Source organism: Pseudoliparis swirei, chromosome 22 (genome assembly GCF_029220125.1).
Source record: "Pseudoliparis swirei isolate HS2019 ecotype Mariana Trench chromosome 22, NWPU_hadal_v1, whole genome shotgun sequence".
Classification (NCBI taxonomy): domain Eukaryota; kingdom Metazoa; phylum Chordata; class Actinopteri; order Perciformes; family Liparidae; genus Pseudoliparis; species Pseudoliparis swirei.
The window spans coordinates 6,107,426-6,129,795 of record NC_079409.1 but is presented as its reverse complement, the minus strand read 5'-3'; the positions used below and the strand labels follow the sequence as shown (position 1 = coordinate 6,129,795).

Genomic DNA, 22,370 nt, shown 5'->3' with positions numbered 1-22,370 from the left:
CATTTTTAAAAGCAATATAATACACATTATTTTTGGCAATGCAAGGTTTTAATTCGGCGGATGGAGGCGGAGCAGCCCTGTGGTTGACGTGTTTGTTCTTCTCAGTCGTCAGCTGCTGGTTCCTCTGCTCTGACAGCAGCCGAGTCGGGCTGATCTCTTTCAAGGTGGCCGTAAAGCTCGTGGAACATTTTAATCCCGTGAGCTCGGCCTTGATCTACAACCACCTGAAGCACATTCATGCTCACTGTGTATGTAAAGCTCTGCAAGAAGGCACATCAATGAAGATACTAGCATCATTAATGCAAGATTAGCATGTGTTTTAAATTATATAAATAGCTCACATTATTAGTATTGCTACAGCTAAAATTACAGAAAATAAAGGACGCTAAAATGTATCAGTATCGCCATATAGTAACAAACAACACTGTTTACTAAATACTTTTGTTCTCCTCACTGTCCACAATGTTGATGAAAGGGTCACAATCCCCTCATTTAGGATATATTAATATATATATACATATATTAATATATATTTATATATACATATATATATATTAATATACATATTAATATATATATATGAATATATATATTCATATATATATATATATATATATATAACAAAACACTCATCTGGGGAATATTTGTGGCATTATATTCCATTGTTTAGTCCTAAAAACAAAATGAAACTCAGAGAACTTCTTTCATTGCAGGAATGAGCTTTATTTGTGCGCAAAGCTAAAAAGCAACAACAACAACAACAACAAAATGCACCTGCAAACAGGCCCAGCAGAGCACTGAGGATACTCTGACAGGCATCGATACGTTTGAATACTTCGTACAGATCACGTCAAACAGCATTTAAATCAGATTCTATCAAACAAATGACACATTCAGGGTCCAGTGTCTGTCTGCTATTATACTGGACCACTCGGCCGCTTTACTTCATGAGCCACGGCTACACATATAATATATAGCAATATAACCTTAATTGCTCTGCCGTCCCATCTCTTTTCTGCCAAGAACCCCTTTAAAACACACCTGTGCCTAACATCTGTCCACTTCTTTTAGCCTATACATATTTAAGTACTGACAACACATTACTTTCACTATTCTTCTTCTCTCACTTTTTTTAACTGTACTTATTTGCTTCCTCCAACATCTGCAACCTTTGGGGAAATAGTTAATTTCCCAGTCACTCCACCAAGCTTCACAGTCCTTCTTCCTCAGCCATTATTTCATTCACATTGGAGTACACTGCCACATCCTGCCCTCCCTCCTTCTTCGGCATACACCGTTTTGCCTCCTTCTCTTCCCCGATCATCTCTTCCTCCTCTTTCCTGCCCTCCGCCCTGTTCTCTTTCTTAATCTCGGCATACTCTGAGTATGTGGTCTCTTGTATGACCTCTTCCCCTGTGGGACTCTTCCTTTTCAGCAAGTAAAACTTGACGTCGGAGTACTCCGCCTCTCTTGGCTCCACGTCACCGCCGGCAGCCTGAGCTCCTTCTTCAGACTTCTCTTGGTCGCCTTCCACTCCTTGACCGGCATCGATCTGTCAGGGGAAATTAGGAAATTATAAATCCTTTACTCAACCGATACGTGACTTGTGTACATCCAGGCTACAACGGGTTCCTTCTTCCTTTTAATTCAGCTTGAAACACTAAACTATATCATCTGTAAGCCGTTAAAATGACCGTTTCTTCATAATTGTAGTTCAGACTGCCGGCTTTTAAAAATCAGGCGACACTCACAACGACATTGCAGAGTTACAAAGATGAAGGTGTGAAGTATAAGTGAAACAAAAGGAAAACAACGGTAATACGTGTCTCCTCACAAGGCTTTCAGCGAACATTTAACTAATATACTGCATATATATATACAAATATATATATATATAAATATATATAAATATACATACATATAAATACATACAAATATATATATATATTACTATATAATAATATATATAAATATATATATTCATATATATTATATATACATATAAATATCTACAAATATATATACTACCGTTCAAAAGTTTGGGGTTACCCAGACAGTTTCGTGTTTTCGATGAAAACTCACTTTTATTTATCAAATGAATTGCAAAATGAATTGAAAACAGTCAAGACATTGACAAGGTTAAAACATTTTATTTGAAATATTAAATATTAATATTAAAATATGAAATATAAATGTAATGTTATCTTCATTGAAAAAAACTGTGCTTTTTAAAAAAATAAGGTCATTTCTAAGTGACCCCAAACTTTTGACGGTAGTGTGAATATATATATGTGTGTGTGTGTTCATATAAATACCAGAGCAAGCCTTCGAGTCGTCACCATCTCCAGAGCCTCAGCCGTATCACCAGAGTTCTTCTGTTTACTTCTGGGGAGAAAAGTAAACAAGAACAAATGTTTCAAATAAACAATGAACAAGCAATAATTATTGAAACAAAGTCACTACTAAAAATGTTATATGAATAAATAAAGGCCACACATGTGATTTTGAATATTTCAGCCCACGACTGATGACATTTTTCTTATAACCTTTATTTAAACTTGAATCTTTTTTATTTTGTATGTATAGCTTAAATATAGTACAGTTTATGTTGTGTTATGTCATAAACATCAAACAAAGCCGATGGCCTTCTCCCTTATTACCTGTGACGATTTCATTTTGAATTATGAAATCTGTTAAGTTTCCAAAAAACTATATTATAACAATGGAAAATAAATAAGACACAACCCTCACAACACAACAATATTAAAGCGTATGTATACTACATTTATATTTTAATACACGCCTGTATTTTGGAAGAACACTTTTTTTTTAAAAGCGGTTTTCCTTGAATTATGGTTTGAATTTCTGTCAAATATTCATGATTTGCTGTCAAATTAATCGAGAATGCTAAAACAAAACTGTTGTGTTTCTTAAAGACTAATAATACATAAATAATAGTGCCTTGAACTTTTATAAAAAATAAGAAAAGCTATGCACGGACGTCAATAAGAAGCACAGTTATGCAGGTAAAATACATAATAAAAAAGAGTACCTGCAGCATTTTAGGGCCAAACAGCAAGTGGCAGCTGAAAGGAATGTCCCAATCAGAAAGGCAACGATGACTTGATGCTGTACGAAGGTTATTAAATATGTGTAGCGCAGATCTGGAACGAAGAGGAACTGAATGTTAAAAGAAACAAGTCCTGATTGCCGTTTCTTGTTCAGAACATGACATAAAGTAGTGCTCTAAAGTCGAGGAGGTCAAAACTTACCGTCTAGTTTCGACTCCTTTATTCTGCTGACCGTGAGGTTTTCTTTTGCTTCCCAGAGTGCATTGCTGCTGACACACTCGACAGTGGTGTAGTTGCGATCCTTCACAGAAACAGTGACGCTGACGACGTTGCGGCCTGACTTATTGGTAGTGACAGAGTGCTCAGCGTGAGACTCCAACAGCGGCCATGTGATGGTGGGAAGAGGAAACCCCTCGCTGACGCACACACAGGTCAGGACCCCCGACTGGACCTCACACCCGGAGCTTTTTGAGATGTTTGAAAACCCTGTAAGCACACAATCAGAATCTCAATGTCACAACGAAATGCTGATAGTGTGAAGTGTGGAGGGAGACGTTATGTTGTAAAATCCAACTACACTTACCATCAAAATGACAAATATGAGAAGACATGTTGGATGTTAAAAGAATAAAGGTACAGAATAAAGTGTGCAGTATCTGATGTACTCACAGGCCAAACTCAGAGTCTCTGTCTCCTCTGTAGTGATGCTGCTTGTGAAGCTGACCTTACAGGTGACGTTGGTGCCGTGGTGTTCAGCTGAAGGGTTAAAGGTCAACGTTGAACTGCGTCTCTGTGTGACACCAGTGATGTTTCCTGTGATGTGAGAGTCCTTCTCTCCTGCTCCTCTCCACCTCCAGGTGATTTCTGGATCAGAACCAGAGCAGAGACCAGGAGCAGTGCAGGTCAGTGTGGCCTTCCGCCCCTCAGTCAGAGGAGGAATCAGCACTGAGGGCTTCTGGGTAAGAGCTGAAGGGAGAGCAGTCTATGAGTGGAATCAGGTCACAGTTCACTTAAATTCAGGCTTAAATAATCTGATACATCTCGATATATCAGAGTTGCAGTTTCTACTTGTTGCCCACAGACACAGATGTAATTATTTCATTATTATTCAACATTATTTAATTTAGACTATAAATACAGAAAAGATGTTGAATATATAATGAACATCTTCAATATATGTATTTGTTGTAGCTCTTCATACCTTTAACAGAGACAGTTGCTCTTGTAGAGAATGTAAATCCGTCTTCTTTACCATACTTGACACCATGAACTCTGAGTTGATAAAATCCAGAGTCGGACTCAGTGAGATTATTGATGATGATGCTGCAGTTCCTCTTCATCACGTCAGGCTCCAACAGTGAAACTCGTCCTAAGAACTCAGACTGAACTTTTTTGTTATTCTTGTTAGTGTGGAGTATAATGTCTACGTCTCCACATTGGGTTTTAGGTGGTTCACATTTGAACCACATCATATGTTGGAGTGTAAAGCCATGACCAGTAGTGAAAGAACACGGTATCACAACACAGAGTCCAGCCTCTGCTGTGATTTCTCCTTCACTGAGAGTGATACAGAATCCTCTGTCACATCGTTGTAATCCCTTCACTGATTCTCCTGTTAATGGAAACAGTGAGACAAAAACATCTTGGTAATAGTTCATGATATTTAATAAATGAGCTATTTTCAGTATTTAACATATATATTCACACTTAATAACTTTGGTAAACAAGTAGTATATATAATATATATTATACAATTATATCCATTAACCCTAAAGTTCCCCATGCTTCTAATCAGGACATTTATCATGGCAAATCTATTCAGTAATTTATTCATAATTTAGTTGTTGGCATCATCACAAGATAATAATAAAAGATGAAACCTGTGTCAGCAGTGACGTCTCTCACAGAGAAGAGCAGAGCCGTCCAGATGAGAACAAACATCCTGATCCGATGATTGAGCCGGTCGCTGTCGGTTCCTTTCAGAAACGTTAAAATGTTTCACTGCATGAAACTGGAGCAGAAAAATGTCTACAGTTATATTTAAATAATATGTTGAAGGTTCAGGTTTGATGAATGTAATACTGAATATATTCTATAAAACTGCTAAATAAATAGTTTAATTATCTGGAGCAGCTTTATCTACAATCCCCTCAACCCCACCAATAAAATCTACACATTATTCAAGGAATTATAAAAATAATTAAATTACATTGGTAAGGACAAATTTATTAATTATGAATTAAAGTTTCCATTTACAATTTAACAAGATGATTTTAAAAGTGAGGTAACGTGTTTTACCTCTTTGGGTGTCGTTCTGCTCTCTTCTCACCTCAGTGATGTCTGCTGTGCGTCTCGGAGCCGACTCTTCCTCTCTTCCTCTTCCTCTCTTCGTCTTCCTTTTGTACTTCGTTCCTCTTTGCGCTACAACAATTTTCAAAGAAGTTTCTCTTCACGCTGCTGGCCCTCGTTGGACTGCCGCACTCACAAATCTTTATGATGTGTTCATATGTTGTCATTTATATTAAATATCAAGTTAACGTGAAACTTTAACACTGCATAATGAAATGAGAATGACTTCCTTTTTTAAAATAATCTTCAGGACTGTAAATGGTTGAGGAATTCTGAGAAAGAGGAAGTACCACATGTTAGAGAAACTTGTGTCACCTTAAGAAACCAAATTTCTCCTTTACCAGCTATTCTTCTATAATCTAATAAACAAAACAACACAAACATGTGCATGGTGGGAGGGTGGTGGATGTGCATGCATGTGAATGGTCTGTATTAGAACTGCCAAGTCTAATTAAGTGCATACCGGCAGTATTTTTTTAAATCCTAGTTCCTAATTCAACTGCAAGTATATGTTTTACAGTATATTGTGCAACATCTTGAAGTTGTGTTCTCAGAAAAGTCTCTCAAGTGATTCTGTATTGAAACATTGCCTTACATGGCATCACTGTATTCTTTCTAATAACTTCCTGTTGACACGTTGAGATGGTAGATTATAACTATTTAGCTGCTAACTGGTTCCACGTTTGTCATGATCAGCTTCTATAAGCCTGCATATTGAACACTTCTACATATTCGGTCAATATTACAGAATGTAGAAAAAAAGTTTTCACAATAACTGAAAACTCAAGATTTCATCCCCAACATAAGTAAATGCGTTTTCTGTTTAAATTAATAAATGATTCCGGTAACGCATTAAAAAAGGGAAGTAATCTATACGTCTTCCTGAAATAACATTAACAAGTGTGTAGAGACGCATTGGGCCGAACATGTTATCAGTTTTAAAAAGCGGAACCATCCAAAAAGCGAAAAACATTATTTTTTATTATAAAGGGCGTACTAATGTGCAATTTGTAGTTCAACAACTTTTCATATTTTATTTTAATGCATAAAAATCCACACCAGTTTAGACGAGTCCTTTTTTCCCAAACTAACATGCATATGAACATAAACATTCCTACAATAGTTTCCTTGAAGAATCCCATCCAGATTAAATTCTAGTTCAATAGATGGAAACTAAATCTGCAGTCCTCATTCTGTGAAAACATGCATCATTAAATTCAGCTGAAGTTAATATGAAGCTTCAGCTGTCTGAGTTAGACAGCTCCACGGGTCATCTACAAAAGTTATTCTTTAAAGTATGACATGGAACCGATTTGACGAAATGTCAACAGCTGATGCAGATGTGGGATTCATAAACTACCAGGCTGCACCCCATTTCACAAGTCGACTTCATGCTGGGTGATAGTCATATCTCAATCCTCGAATACGTACCCCGACAGAGGAAGAATCGAGTGTCTGCTCAACTGTAAAAGGCAGGTGACTTGACTTCTTGGTTGAGGAAAAAAAGGTTTTATTGGACCACCTGATCATTATTCTGGGTTGTTTCCCAAAAAACACAAATGGAAATCACCTTTCATACTGGATGTACAACAACCAGCTTACCGTCTACCAGACTAAGCGCAGGAGAAGTTATGAATACAAAATAATTACATTTAAGGCGTCCTGATAACTAGAAACCATGCATCCTAAATGTGAGGGTAACACATTTATGGATTATCACGAGGCAACAGTAAGCAGCCACCTGGGAGTCAGTGGGTCAGCGGTAAGCAGGTCTTTCAATCAGAGGCTCGATCCCCGCCCGAGTCCATGTGTCCCTGAGCAAGGCAGTTGTCTAGGGTGTATGATTGAAAGTGGCTTTGGATAAAAGCGTCAGCTACACGTGATGTAATGGTCCTTCTGCAGGACCACCAGAGATGTTGCTGCAGCATGAATGAGTGTAAGTCACTCCCATTTAAATAAAGCACACGACTATTGCACAGATAATGAATTAAGATGTTACAGTACTGCGTGAACATCAAGGCTTTCTCCAACATACACCATATATATATACATATACACATATATATATACACATATATACATATAAATATATATATACATAGACATATACACATATATATTATATATACATATACATATATATATTTATACAATTATAAACACATATATGTGTATATATATACATATATCTATACACATATATATATATTTATACACATATATACACATATATATAGACACATATATATACAGGACTGTCTCAGAAAATTAGAATATTGTGATAAAGTTCTTTATTTTCTGTAATGCAATTAAAAAACCAAAAATGTCATGCATTCTGGATTCATTACAAATCAACTGAAATATTGCAAGCCTTTTATTCTTTTAATATTGCTGATTATGGCTTACAGCTTAAGAAAACTCTAAAATCCTATCTCATAAAATTTTAATATTTCCTCAGACCAAGTAAAAAAAGATTTATAACAGCTGAGTGTTTGTCAAGGCTCAGGAAACCCTTGCAGGTGTTTCGAGTTAATTAGACAATTCAAGTGATTTGTTTAATACCCTACTAGTATACTTTTTCATGATATTCTAATATTTAGAGATAGGATATTTGAGTTTTCTTAAGCTGTAAGCCATAATCAGCAATATTAAAAGAATAAAAGGCTTGCAATATTTCAGTTGATTTGTAATGAATCCAGAATGCATGACATTTTTGTTTTTTGAATTGCATTACAGAAAATAAAGAACTTCATCACAATATTCTAATTGTCTGAGACAGTCCTGTATATACACATACATATATACACATATATATACACATATATTTATACATATATATAAATATTGTATTTAAAAGATCCTCTGGTCCCAGGAGCTCTCTATCTCTCCGTCCTGAGACCCTGTTTGGCTGTCTGTAGGAGAGTATGGTTTGACCCTATCCAACATATCACACGCACACACTTCCCACCATGCACTCACCTCCACTTGTTATTCTACCTAAGGTATGTTGTACTACCCAAGTTAAATAAATCCCTTTCTGTTTCCTACCTGCTTGTGTGGTCCTTTGTTGTCATGGCTGTGTGGCCCAGTTCGTGACAATACTCATTTAACTCCCTGTGAAGTCACATGAGTTATGGGTATCCCCCTATTGACAAGTTACACCTCTCTCTTATATACCATAACCTTCAACTCATTACTTCAACTTGTGAATAGGCGTTACAAATAATTCCACCACAGGCAAAGGCATGTTGCTTGTTTGTTTTAATGTACAGTGAAAATTGTCAATAAAAGTTCATGAAAAGTAAACTAAAACATAATACTTTACAAAGCAAAATCCAAGTTACAGTTCAATTTAAAGCAAATATAGAACATATTGATTCAAGTCTACGCATGTCATGTTGAATAGAAGTATGGAAGAATAATCTTCTTCACTCGGTGGAAGCTGCCACTGGTCAGTTCAGAGGTTGAGCAATAACGTCGTACTCTGGTGACACGTCCTTTTTCCGCAGTGACGTGTAAGTTCTGTCCTCTTGTTTTGGTTTCACCTGTTTCCTTGTGTTCCTTTGGAGAGAAGCAAGCGTCAGACATGATGTGAGCTCCTAAAGTCTCCACTGCATTGACAGAGGGATGACCGCATAACATGATGAAGTGGTAACATACCAGAGGAGCGTCAAGAGGATGATGCAGATGACATTCACAACCAGAGAAACAGCAACGATGACCCAGGGAAGCGCTGCACCGGCTCCACGTTGATCTGTGTTTACCAATGACATCATCTCCATTGTGTAACTCTTAATACACGCAATGGCTACTGGGTGAACTTTACACTCCTGGTTAAACTGGAGTGTTTGCGGAGAGTGCTCAGTGTGGTACTTGAGAATGTCATAAAGTAGTGGTATAGAATCTGAGAGGTTTTGTGTTTCTCAAAACTTACCGTCTAGTTTCGACTCCTTTATTCTGCTGACCGTGAGGTTTTCTTTTGCTTCCCAGAGTGCATTGCTGCTGACACACTCGACAGTGGTGTAGTTGCGATCCTTCACAGAAACAGTGACGCTGACGACGGTGCGGCCTGACTTACTGGTAGTGACAGAGTGCTCAGCGTGAGACTCCAACAGCGGCCATGTGATGGTGGGAAGAGGAAACCCCTCGCTGACGCACACACAGGTCAGGACCCCCGACTGGACCTCACACCGGGAGCTTTTTGAGATGTTTGAAAACCCTGTAAGCACACAAGCAGAATCTCAATGTCACAACGAAATGCTGATAGTGTGAAGTGTGGAGAGAGACGTTATGTTGTAAAATCCAATCACACTTACCATCAAAATGACAAATATGAGAAAACATGTTGGATGTTAAAAGAATAAAGGTACAGAATAAAGTGTGCAGTATCTGATACTCACAGGCCAAACTCAGAGTCTCTGTCTCCTCTGTAGTGATGCTGCTTGTGAAGCTGACCTTACAGGTGACGTGGGTGCCGTGGTGTTCAGCTGAAGGGTTAAAGGTCAACGTTGAACTGCGTCTCTGTGTGACACCAGTGATGTTTCCTGTGATGTGAGAGTCCTTCTCTCCTGCTCCTCTCCACCTCCAGGTGATTTCTGGATCAGAACCAGAGCAGAGACCAGGAGCAGTGCAGGTCAGTGTGGTCTGCCGCCCCTCAGTCAGAGGAGGAATCAGCACTGAGGGCTTCTGGGTAAGAGCTGAAGGGAGAGCAGTCTATGAGTGGTATCAGGTCACAGTTCACTTAAATTCAGGCTTAAATAATCTGATACATCTCGATATATCAGAGTTGCAGTTTCTACTTGTTGCCCACAGACACAGATGTAATTATTTCATTATTATTCAAAATTATTTAATTTAGACTATAAATACAGAAAAGATGTTGAATATAATGAACATCTTCAATGAATGTATTTGTTGTAGCTCTTCATACCTTTAACAGAGACAGTTGCTCTTGTAGAGAATGTAAATCACCTTGCTGACTCACGACTGCAAAACCAGCTACAGCACCAATCACATGGTCATGTTTGCACATATGGAAAATTGACAAATAAAACTGACTTTGACTTTGACTTTTTACCATACTTGACACCATTAACTCTGAGTTGATAAAATCCAGAGTCGGACTCAGTGAGGTTATTGATGATGATGCTGCAGTTCCTCTTCATCATGTCAGGCTCCAACAGTGAAACTCGTCCTAAGAACTCAGACTGAACTTTTTTGTTATTCTTGTTAGTGTGGAGTATAATGTCTACGTCTCCACATTTGGTTTTAGGTGGTTCACATTTGAACCACACCATATGTCGAGGTGTAAAGTCATCACCAGTAGTGAAAGAACACGGTATCACAACACAGAGTCCAGCCTCTGCTGTGATTTCTCCTTCACTGAGAGTGATACATAATCCTTGATGACATGGTTGTAATCCCTTCACTGATTCTCCTGTTAATGGAAACAGTGAGACAAAAACATCTTGGTAATAGTTCATGATATTTAATAAATGAACTATTTTCAGTATTTAACATATATATTCACACTTAATAACTTTGGTAAACAAGTCGTATATATACTATATATTATACAATTATATCCATTAACCCTAAAGTTCCCCATGCTTCTAATCAGGACATTTATCATGGCAAATCTATTCAGTAATTTATTCATTTTGGGCGGCTGGGGCGTGGGGGAAGAGGGAGGGGGCCCTGCAGGGTTGGGGGTTGATCCTCCCTCCCTCCCTCCCCATAGTCGAAGTGTCAGCAAGCAAAGCACAACCCACTGAACCCCAGTTGGGCGCGCTTCACGGCCCACTGCTCCTTAATAATAAAGGATGAATAATTAAGAGAAAAGAATTTCCCCTTGGGGATTAATAAAAGTGTATATTCTATTCTATAATTTAGTTGTTGGCATCATCACAAGATAATAATAAAAGATGAAACCTGTGTCAGCAGTGACGTCTCTCACAGAGAAGAGCAGAGCCGTCCAGATGAGAACAAACATCCTGATCCGATGATTGAGCCAGTCGCTGTCGGTTCCTTTCAGAAACGTTCAAATGTTTCACTGCATGAAACTGGAGCAGAAACATCTCCACAGTTATATTTAAATAATATGTTGAAGGTTCATATTTGATGAATGTAATACTGTATCTATTCCATAACATTGCTAAATAAATAGTTTAATTATCTGGAGCAGCTTTATCTACAATCGCCTCACCCCACCAATAAAATCTACACATTATTCAAGGAATTATAAAAATAATTAAATTACATTGGTAAGGACAAATGTATTAATTATTCATTCAAGTTTTCATTTACAATTTAACAAGATGATTTTAAAAGTGAGGTAACGTGTTTTACCTCTTTGGGTGTCGTTCTGCTCTCTTCTCACCTCAGTGATGTCTGCTGTGCGTCTCGGAGCCGACTCTTCCTCTCTTCGTCTTCCTTTTGTACTTCGTTCCTCTTTGCGCTACAACAATTTTCAAGGTAGTTTCTCTTCACGCTGCTGGCCCTCGTTGGACTGCCACACTCACAAATCTTTATGATGTGTTCATATGTTGTCATATATATTAAATATCAAGTTAATGTGAAACTTTAACACTGAATAATGAAATGAGAATGACTTCCTTTTTTAAAATCATCTTCAGGACTATAAATGGTTGAGGAATTCTGAGAAAGAGGAAGTACCACATGTTAGAGAAACTTGTGTCACCTTAAGAAACCAAATTTCTCCTTTACCAGCTATTCTTCTATAATCTAATAAACAAAACAACACAAACATGTGCATGGTGGGAGGGTGGTGGATGTGCATGCATGTGAATGGTCTGTATTAGAACTGCCAAGTCTAATTAAGTGCATACCGGCAGTATTTTTTAAAATCCTAGTTCCTAATTCAACTGCAAGTATATGTTTTACAGTATATTGTGCAACATCTTGAAGTTGTGTTCTCAGAAAAGTCTCTCAAGTGATTCTGTATTGAAACATTGCCTTACATGGCATCACTGTATTCTTTCTAATAACTTCCTGTTGACACGTTGAGATGGTAGATTCTAACTATATTTAGCTGCTAACTGGTTCCACATTTGTTATGATCAGCTTCTATAAGCCTGCATATTGAACACTCCTACAGATTCGGTCAATATTACCAAATGTAGGAAAAAAGTTTTCACAATAACTGAAAACTCAAGATTTTATCCCCAACATAAGTAAATGCATTTTCTGTTTAAATTAATGAATGATTCCGGTAACACATTAAAAAAGGGAAGTAATCTATACGTCTTTCTGAAATAACATTAACAAGTGTGTAGAGACGCATTGGGCCGAACATGTCATCAGTTTAAAAAAGCGGAACAATCCAAAAAGCTAAAAACATTAATTTTTATTATAAAGGGCGTACTAATCTGCAATTTGTAGTTCAACAACTTTTCATATTTTATTTTAAATTAATGCATAAAAATCCACACCAGTTTAGAGGAGAGTCCTTTTTTCCCAAACTAACATGCATATGAACATAAACATTCCTACAATAGTTTCCTTGAAGAATCCCATCCAGATTAAATTCCAGTTCAATAGATGGAAACTAAATCTGCAGTCCTCATTCTGTGAAAACATGCATCATTAAATTCAGCTGAAGTTAATATGAAGTTTCAGCTGTCTGAGTTAGACAGCTCCACGGGTCATCTACAAAAGTTATTCTTTAAAGTATGACATGGAACCGATTTGACGAAATGTCAACAGCTGATGCAGATGTGGGATTCATAAACTACCAGACTGCACCCTATTTTATAAATGTGTATATTTACACATATACATATATATGCATGTAGGAGGATGTCCAGCTGCTAGGTCGGTTCCGTCTGCAATAGTGATCTTCACCAGCATAGACAGATATGCAGAAATAAAGACAGGAACAAGTGATTATAAAGGCTAAAACAGTACAACCACACACCTTTATTTTATTATTTTCATAATTATTATAATTTTTGCAATATGCATAATGTGAAATGTTTGCGTGCACGTACGTATACGCGCAGACGTGGACCAATATTACTTCAAATGTGTATCCAAAGCACACTTCAGCTCTCACAAGTCGAGAGGACGGAGCTGCTCGTCTCTTTATACTCCAGAGGAGCCGACGGCTTCATTGTTGTTCAACTAATCTTGGACCGATATGAAAAGTCAACACATTGAAGCACGAACGCACTCGAATGCCGACTTTGTCCAACTTCCAGTCCTCAGTTGAATGAATGGATTTGCACAGACCTCAACAGGCGGAGGAGGAGTGACGCGTCCCTTCAGTTCACCACCACAGGCTGAACGTTTGAAGAGCCCAGCTGTTAGAAAGCGTTCATTCACTGGGATAACAATCCACGAGGGTAAAGAAACTCTTTCCTCAGTGCAGCAGTCCTCAAGTCTCAGCCATAATATCCTTCACGTTGGAGTACACCTCAGCGTCCTCCCCGTCGTCCTCTCTAGAAACACGTGTTGTCTCGTCATCCTCCCTGAGCGTCGCCCTCTCCAACACATCGCCTTCCTCTCCGCCATTTTTTCCCGTTTTCTCTTTGACGTCTCTCTTAATCTCAGCATACTCCGTCTCTGGTGTTTGTTGCTTCTTTTCTGCCTCCTTGGGATTCTTTCTTCTCAACACGGAGAAATCGATGCTGGCGTACAGCACATCGATCCGTCCGCCATTGAGATCAGGGGCTGCTTGCTCTGCCACTTCTTCTTCTCCTTTAGCGAACTCTTGGTAGTAGGTCTGGTCATCTTCGACTGATTGACCAGCATTTATCTGTCAGGTAAAAGGTCATTTATACAACGTCATTTATACAACTCATTCAGCAGCCGCAACATGAATGAACTAGGAGAGCGTTTTTATAAAATCTGCTTGAAGCTGCTTGGCTTTGAGCAGACTAAAGCGTTGTTTATACTCAGAGTATAAGTACTGAGGAAAGGGAGGGGCCTGTAATTATCTGTAAACTCATATCTCATATTCATGGACTGCTGTACTGCCTTTGTACAAGACTGGTAAAGAAAGAAGTAGCACACGCTTCATATGGAAACATGTATACAACAACATGTGATCCCAAAATGTTGAGCAGAATGAATTTAAATACCAGTGGATGAGCTGGACTGGTCCCCATCTCCAGAGGCTCGTCCAGATTTCTAGAGATCTTCTGTATTTTTCTGGAATTTGTTTTTCAAAATGGGAACAAATGAACATTTATTTCTGCATATTATCCACAAACAGCCAGGAGTTATTAATTTGATTAAATAGTGTACCTGTGGCATTTTGTGGTCAAACAGCAAAGAAGTGCTGATAGCAGAACCCCAAGCAAGAAGGCAATGATGATTTCCAGCCATGAAACTAGTCGGATGGGAGTTCCTGCAATCAACAGGAACAAAAGAAAAACGTCTGATATGCAATATTTCACTTTTCCTCTGACAGCGGAAAGATGTTTTAGCTGACAACACTCACCCTTTTGTTCTGAAGTGTTTATTCTGATGTTGAGCTTTTCTCTTGCTTCCACATTCCCACTGCTGCTGACACACTCGACAGAAGTGGCGTTGTGGTCTTTTACGGTTAGAGTGGCGGTGCTGTTGACCGCGTGGTCGGACACAGCGGTGATCACAGAGTACTCGCTGTGGTTCTTCAACAGCGGCCATTCGATGGTGGGCAAGGGAAACCCCTCGCTGGCGCACACACAGGTCAGGACCCCCGACTGGACCTCACACCCAGAGGGTTTCAAGATTTTCGAAAACCCTGTAAGCACGCAAGCGGAATCTCAAGGTCACACCAAAATGCTGATAGTGTGAAGAGTGGAGAGAGACTTCCTTTTAAATCAGTCTACTTACAAGTCACGGTCACGTCTGCATACGTCGTCACAGTCTTGTCCAGATGTTGTGCTGTACAGATGTACCGTCCAGAGCCCCCCGTCGCCACATTAGGGAGGACGAGTGTGGCCGATCCGGTGGCCTTCTCAGGTCCAAGGTCCAGCTTTGTGTTGGAGCCGACAACGGTCCATGTGATATGAGAGGGAGGAAAACTTTCAATGCTGCAGGTTAAACTCAGAGCATCTCCCTCCTCAACAGTCGTACGACCAGTGATGACAGGTTCCTTCATATCTGTGAAGCAAATTATGGACACAATATTTTAGGTTACAATACGGGGAAGAGGTTGTAAACAGATACAAGATAATTTGTGTGACTGCATTCATGAATTGTCTGCAGTATGTTCTTTATATATACAAACATAAATATACATTTATATATATATATACATACATACATTTATATATATATACATACATTTATTATAAGATATATTTATATAAATATATGTAAATATATATATACATATATAAATATATATTTATATAAATATATATATACACACACATAAATATATATATATATATATACACACACATAAATGTATATATATATATGAACAAGGAAGTAATTCAGGATTAATTAAGAAGACTCATAAAGGTAGTTCTCTAAATATAGTTTAAAAGTAAGAGGAAATACTACGATACATGTTCAGCTGTAGGCGTATAGACTTACATATGACTTTTACATCAACACTCTTCACCAGGGTTATATTCAGATATTTTGCTCTGCACATGTATTTCCCAGAAGCGTCTGCCGTCACGTTAGAGATGGACAAAGTGTTCGTTCCACTTCCTGTCTGCATGAAGGACTCAGTGTCGTTCTGCAGAGTCCTCTCCGTCTCATTGTGCCTGTTTGTCTCAGAAGACGTTGTCCACGTGATGAGAGCTGGAGGGAAACTTTCAACACTGCAGGTCAGATTCAGAGTCTCGCCCTCCTCCACGCTTGTATTCCCAGTTGTTCTAAGGTCCTTCACATCTGTGAGAAAACACGACACACTGTGTTATGCTCAGAAAAACATTTGAAATTACATGAGAGCACACGTGTTGGAAAACATTTGAGATGTTAAAAGAATAAAGGTACAGAATAAAGTGTGCAGTATCTGATGTACTCACAGTCCACATTCAGAGTCTCTGTCTCCTCTGTAGTGATGCTGCTTGTGAAGCTGACCTTACAGGTGATGTTGGTGCCGTGGTGTTCAGCTGAAGGGTTAAAGGTCAACGTTGAACTGCGTCTCTGTGTGACACCAGTGATGTTTCCTGTGATGTGAGAGTCCTTCTCTCCTGCTCCTCTCCACCTCCAGGTGATTTCTGGATCAGAACCAGAGCAGAGACCAGGAGCAGTGCAGGTCAGTGTGGCCTTCTGCCCCTCAGTCAGAGGAGGAATCAGCACTGAGGGCTTCTGGGTAAGAGCTGAAGGGAGAGCAGTCTATGAGTGGAATCAGGTCACAGTTCACTTAAATTCAGGCTTAAATAATCTGATACTTTGTTAAACGTCTCGATAAATCAGAGTTGCAGTTTCTACTTGTTGCCCACAGAGGGCGACATATCCCAAACATGTCATTATTATTCCATTCAGACTATAAATACAGAAAATGTGTTGAATATAATGAACATCTTCAATGAATCTATTTGTTGTAGCTCTTCATACCTTTAACAGAGACAGTTGCTCTTGTAGAGAATGTAAATCCGTCTTCTCTCCAATACTTGACACCATTAACTCTGAGTTGATATGTTCCAGAGTCGGACTCAGTGAGGTTATTGATGATGATGCTGCAGTTCCTCTTCATCACGTCAGGCTCCAACAGTGAAACTCGTCCTAAGAACTCAGACTGAACTTTGTTGTTATTCTTGTTAGTGTGGAATATAATGTCTACGTCTCCACATCTGGTTTTAGATGGTTCACATTTGAACCACACCATATGTTGGGGTGTAAATCCATCACCAGTCGTGAAAGAACACGGTATCACAACACAGAGTCCAGCCTCTGCTGTGATTTCTCCTTTTCTGAAAGTGATACAGAATCTTTTGTAACAGCGTGTTGTTTCTCCCACTGATTCACCTGTTATTGGAGAAGAAGAAAAAACAGGGATCGAGGTTATTTAAATATGACAATCGACCAAAGAATTGAACAAATGATGAGTTAACAAATATTGGAGAAAGGCTATTATACATTTAACCGCTTTTGACAGCAGCTTTGATCCAACAGCAGAACAACATTTCTGTATTTAACTATGTTTCTTCATCCATAATTCATTTGGAGAAACAAAATAGACATTTAAATAATTATGAATGCAAGTTAGAGTTTCCAAGTATCTAAAGGAATGCTGCGATATTTCTCCTAATGCGCGTTTCAGGAAAACATAAGGACATTTATCAATATTGCTTCAACTCTCTCATGTTGGCACGGTAACACTGTGAAGACACATACCTGTGACGGCATCGCTGCCCCACACGGAGAAAAGCAGAGTCGCCCAGATGAGAACAAACATCCTGATGGTTGATGACTGAGGCTGTCAGCCTCTCCCTCCACAGGACCGTTCACTGAAAGTGCAATAAGCATAAGAGGAAGTGCAGCAAGGGAAGCTCGACCGCTGACATCACTGATCCTAATACAGGATGCTGCATGTCAAGTTATTCCATCGTTGCGACATCGGTTCTCAAAAAGATCCTTCATACTGTACGTGAACGTTTTTACAAGAATCTTTACAGAAACTGCAGCTTTGGGACAACCGAACCCGTTCCTGAACTCAACACCCAATTAATGAATAATTAATACTCAATTCAGTTTATTTCATATGGCCCAATATCACAAATTTGCCTGAGGGCTTTACAATCGGTACACATACGACATCCCTGACCTTTGACCTCACATCGGATCATGGAAAACTCCCAATAAATAGATATTTCCATCAACAAGCATTTAACTCAAGCATCGTCCAGTTTTATAGAACTAGGGAAAAAAATCCAACAATGTGGAAAGACAATCGTGAGAATGACTCAGATCAACTACTTACATTTACAATGCAAAAATACATTTTTAACCCTTGTGTTGCCTTCGGGTCATTTTGACCCGATTCAATATTTAACCCTCCTGTCGCCTTCGGGTCAATTTGACCCGATTCAATGTTTAATGTCGGTGTTCTTTCGGGAGTCAACAAACAAACATAAAGTACCTCACACTTAAACTTGGAAAACAATATTAATTCTAATAATTTTCTGGAGATTTTAATAGCTGGGGTCATATTGACCTCAAGGGTAAAATATGTTAGTAAATATAAAGGTAACAGGAGGGTTAAACATTGAATCGGGTCAAATTGACCCGAAGGCGACAGGAGGGTGAAACATTGAATCGGGTCAAATTGACCCGAAGGCAACACAAGGGTTAAACATAACAATAAATGTTGTGTTTTACCTTTTCCTGTCTCGCTCTCTTCTCTCAGCAGTGATCACTGTGGAGACTTTCTTCCTTTAACTGACTCGAATCTCACTTTTCTTTTTCTTCTCTTTTTGTGCAACTAGGTTTAAGGAAGTTTCCCAACACACTGCTGAGCAACGTGTGGCCTCTCCTGTGACTGACAGGCGTTTATACTCTTATACATTATAATGTCAATGTATGTGCATCACATCTCTGATGATACATTTGCACCTTTAACATTGAATGATGAAATGTGTTTTTCGTTTGCTTGTTTATTTTAGATCATCCTGCATGTGAGGTAATGTGAACGTTTAAAAAAATAAAATTACTGTAAAATGTTTTTTTCCCCAAAGTAATCTCGTAATATTGAGAAACCACCAAACAGTGAAAAGCGCTGAACACAGTTGTTTTTTTCTGTGTTAATATTGAACGACTTAATATTCAATTGCTTCACAACACACAACACATGCAGCTTACTAGCTGCAGTGAGAGTTGAGTCATGATGGTCAAATGAACATTGTTTTAAAATTGTATTATGTAATAATAACTTGTGACGGATTAAGTGCATTAAGAATCAAGAGAGTGAAATAAAAACCATCCGCTTTCAGCATTTCCCCTTTTAAAACTCCATGCAGCAATTTAGGAAGCACTTCTGCATTATTGTGTGGTTTTTTCTGGTTTAAAAGTCAATGTAGTGACTATTCATTCACCGTGATCTCCGTATCCCATGGTAACGTTGTGCTAGATTAAAACCCTTTATGCAAAATACTGGCTCCAATGCATCTCAATCATTCAGTATTTAGTATTAAGTCTGATGCCTCGTAGCAGAACATGTAGAAACGACTGATTAATTAATAATTATCGTAATGATCAATTGAAGTGAAGTCCTAATTTAAACGTGGCCAGGTTTAAACCGTGTACATAGCAGGACCGTATACAGTCGATGCACTACTGCGTCTACTTTGAATCCAGGGACCTTAAATGTTTATGCAAACTTTTATGCAGCGGTCCCTGTAATATTTGTCCTTAAAGTGTATGGAAGGAGGATACCATTCGAAGTATAACCTAAATTTATAGTATTTAAGGGATGTTTGAGTCACATCCAGACTTCCTGTGTTTGAAGTTATGTTTTAAGTGCGTCTCGTCTGTCTCTCTGTGCCTCCATGAGGGTTCCTGTCCTCTTTCATCTATGTTCCATCCTCGTCCCCTCTCGGTCAACAATATAATCATGCTTCTTTTCCACTTTGTGGATTATTCGAGGCTTTATTTGTTCTACTTCAGTCACTGCGGGTGTATAATCGCGTGTTCAAGTCCCGGGCAGCCAGACTGTATTTTGTAGTAACGCAGAAGTGTCACAAGAAGGCAGCAGCTACATTTGAAGCTCCGTGAGAGAACCATTCAAGTGGCTGAATATCCCACAGCATGTTCCTGCTACTGTTGCAATGAAGGCCTCGTATGAAGGGATTACTGCCATTGGAACACTTTGTTTCCATTTCCTTTGAGGTATACAAATGGCAAACAGCGACATTTTACTGTAAATTCTTTAAAATAACATGAAGAATTGTAATGGAAAACATATTGCACTTACAATTGTTGCAGGTTTGAATATCGTATCTTACTATATTCAATATAATCATGTTGTGTTTGGGCTGGCATGAACCTTTTGTGGCTCTTGTTTTGTGAAACTCCTCAGCACGCTGTGATGACCCTCTCTGCCACTGGCTCGTGTCCCTGCAGGTGGGCGTGGCCAAGGGGCATCAGGAGAGTGGAAACACCTGAGGTAATCAGCAGGATTGGCAACACCTTGGCCTTGTGTGCCAGTGCTGTATTTAAAAGATCCTCTGGTCTCAGGAGCTCTCTATCTCTGTCCTGAGACCCTGTTTGGCTGTCTGTAGGAGAGTTTGGTTTGACCCTATCCAACATATCACACGCACATGCACACACTTCCCACCATACACTCACCTCCACTTGTTATTCTACCTAAGGTATGTTGTGCTACTTAAGTTAAATAAATCCCTTTCTGTTTCCTACCTGCTTGTGTGGTCCTTTGTTGTAATGGCTGTGCGGCCCAGTTCGTGACAATACTCATAAAACTCCCTGAGAAGTCACATGAGTTATGGGTATCCCCCTATTGACACATTCTTCTCTCAACCCCCCCCCCCCCCACACACCCTGTTTCTGCTTCCTTAGCTATAAGTTACACCTCTCTCTTATATGCCATAACCTTCAACTCATGACTTCAACTTGTGAATAAGCGTTACAAATAATTCCACCACAGGCAAAGGCATGTTGCTTGTTTGTTTTAATGTGGAGTGAAAAATTGTCCTTAAAAGTTCATGAAAAGTAAACTAAAACATTATAATACTTTACAAAGCAAAATACAAGTTACAGTTCAATTTAAAGAAATATATACATATATATATCTGTTTCTATTAAATCATAACCAACGGCCCAATCAAATGCTCAGTGGACCTCCACCGGGTCAATAAAAGTTCATGAAACGTAAACTAAAACATTATAATACTTTACAAAGCAAAATCCAAGTTACAGTTCAATTTAAAGCAAATAAAGAACATATTGATTCAAGTCTACGCATGTCATGTTGAATAGAAGTATGGAAGAATAATCTTCTTCACTCGGTGGAAGCTGCCACTGGTCAGTTCAGAGCTTGAGCAATAACGTCGTACTCTGGTGACACGTCCTTTTTCCGCAGTGACGTGTAAGTTCTGTCCTCTTGTTTTGGTTTCACCTGTTTCCTTGTGTTCCTTTGGAGAGAAGCAAGCGTCAGACATGATGTGAGCTCCTAAAGTCTCCACTGCATTGACAGAGGGATGACCGCATAACATGATGAAGTGGTAACATACCAGAGGAGCGTCAAGAGGATGATGAAGATGACATTCACAACAAGAGAAACAGCAACGATGACCCAGGGAAGCGCTGCACCGGCTCCACGTTGATCTGTGTTTACCAATGACATCATCTCCATTGTGTAACTCTTAATACACTCAATGACTACTGGGTGAACTTTACACTCCTGGTTAAACTGGAGTGTTTGCGGAGAGTGCTCAGTGTGGTACTTGAGAATGTCATAAAGTAGTGGTATAGAATCTGAGAGGTTTTGTGTTTCTCAAAACTTACCGTCGAGTTTCGACTCCTTTATTCTGCTGACCGTGAGGTTTTCTTTTGCTTCCCAGAGTGCATTGCTGCTGACACACTCAACAGTGGTGTAGTTGCGATCCTTCACAGAAACAGTGACGCTGACGACGTTGCGGCCTGACTTATTGGTAGTGACAGAGTGCTCAGCGTGAGACTCCAACAGCGGCCATGTGATGGTGGGAAGAGGAAACCCCTCGCTGACGCACACACAGGTCAGGACCCCCGACTGGACCTCACACCCGGAGCTTTTTGAGATGTTTGAAAACCCTGTAAGCACACAAGCAGAATCTCCATGTCACAACGAAATGCTGATAGTGTGAAGTGTGGAGGGAGACGTTATGTTGTAAAATCCAACTACACTTACCATCAAAATGACAAATATGAGAAAACATGTTGGATGTTAAAAGAATAAAGGTACAGAATAAAGTGTGCAGTATCTGATGTACTCACAGTCCACATTCAGAGTCTCTGTCTCCTCTGTAGTGATGCTGCTTGTGAAGC

The 22,370-nt window shown here is 39.0% G+C and overlaps 3 protein-coding genes and 1 long non-coding RNA gene across 5 annotated transcripts; all 4 read right to left on the bottom strand.

Annotated features, from left to right (window-relative positions):
* Positions 1-705: 705 nt before the first annotated feature.
* On the bottom strand, positions 706-5,024 carry LOC130213131 (sialic acid-binding Ig-like lectin 8). Its single transcript, XM_056444580.1, has 7 exons — positions 4,952-5,024; positions 4,273-4,683; positions 3,741-4,037; positions 3,273-3,557; positions 3,053-3,164; positions 2,316-2,385; positions 706-1,552 (listed from the first exon to the last, which is right to left on the bottom strand). Exons 1-7 carry the CDS (start codon positions 5,010-5,012, stop codon positions 1,211-1,213), a joined length of 1,578 nt encoding a protein of 525 aa, XP_056300555.1. The 5' UTR covers positions 5,013-5,024; the 3' UTR covers positions 706-1,210.
* A 4,319-nt stretch (positions 5,025-9,343) lies between these two features.
* On the bottom strand, positions 9,344-11,412 carry LOC130213222 (sialic acid-binding Ig-like lectin 14). Its single transcript, XM_056444699.1, is given in 5 exon segments — positions 9,344-9,639; positions 9,821-10,117; positions 10,351-10,418; positions 10,491-10,857; positions 11,352-11,412. Coding segments are annotated over 5 exon segments (1,089 nt in total).
* Positions 11,413-12,766: 1,354 nt separating this feature from the next.
* LOC130212889 (sialic acid-binding Ig-like lectin 10) lies at positions 12,767-18,734 on the bottom strand. 2 transcript variants are annotated; one of them, XM_056444167.1, is made up of 10 exons: positions 18,711-18,734; positions 17,727-17,839; positions 16,947-17,357; positions 16,412-16,708; positions 15,972-16,274; positions 15,261-15,530; positions 14,884-15,168; positions 14,688-14,790; positions 14,522-14,591; positions 12,767-14,196 (listed from the first exon to the last, which is right to left on the bottom strand). In XM_056444167.1, exons 2-10 carry the CDS (start codon positions 17,785-17,787, stop codon positions 13,816-13,818), a joined length of 2,181 nt encoding a protein of 726 aa, XP_056300142.1. In that variant the 5' UTR covers positions 17,788-17,839; positions 18,711-18,734; the 3' UTR covers positions 12,767-13,815. The 2 variants fall into 2 exon arrangements, with proteins under 2 accessions (XP_056300142.1, XP_056300141.1); XM_056444166.1 differs by lacking the exon at positions 18,711-18,734 and having other exon boundaries at positions 17,727-17,908.
* A 2,659-nt stretch (positions 18,735-21,393) lies between these two features.
* On the bottom strand, positions 21,394-22,151 carry LOC130187994 (uncharacterized). The gene is made up of 3 exons (XR_008830541.1): positions 21,852-22,151; positions 21,578-21,671; positions 21,394-21,478 (listed from the first exon to the last, which is right to left on the bottom strand). It is a non-coding gene; the product is annotated as an uncharacterized LOC130187994 (long non-coding RNA).
* Positions 22,152-22,370: the final 219 nt, after the last annotated feature.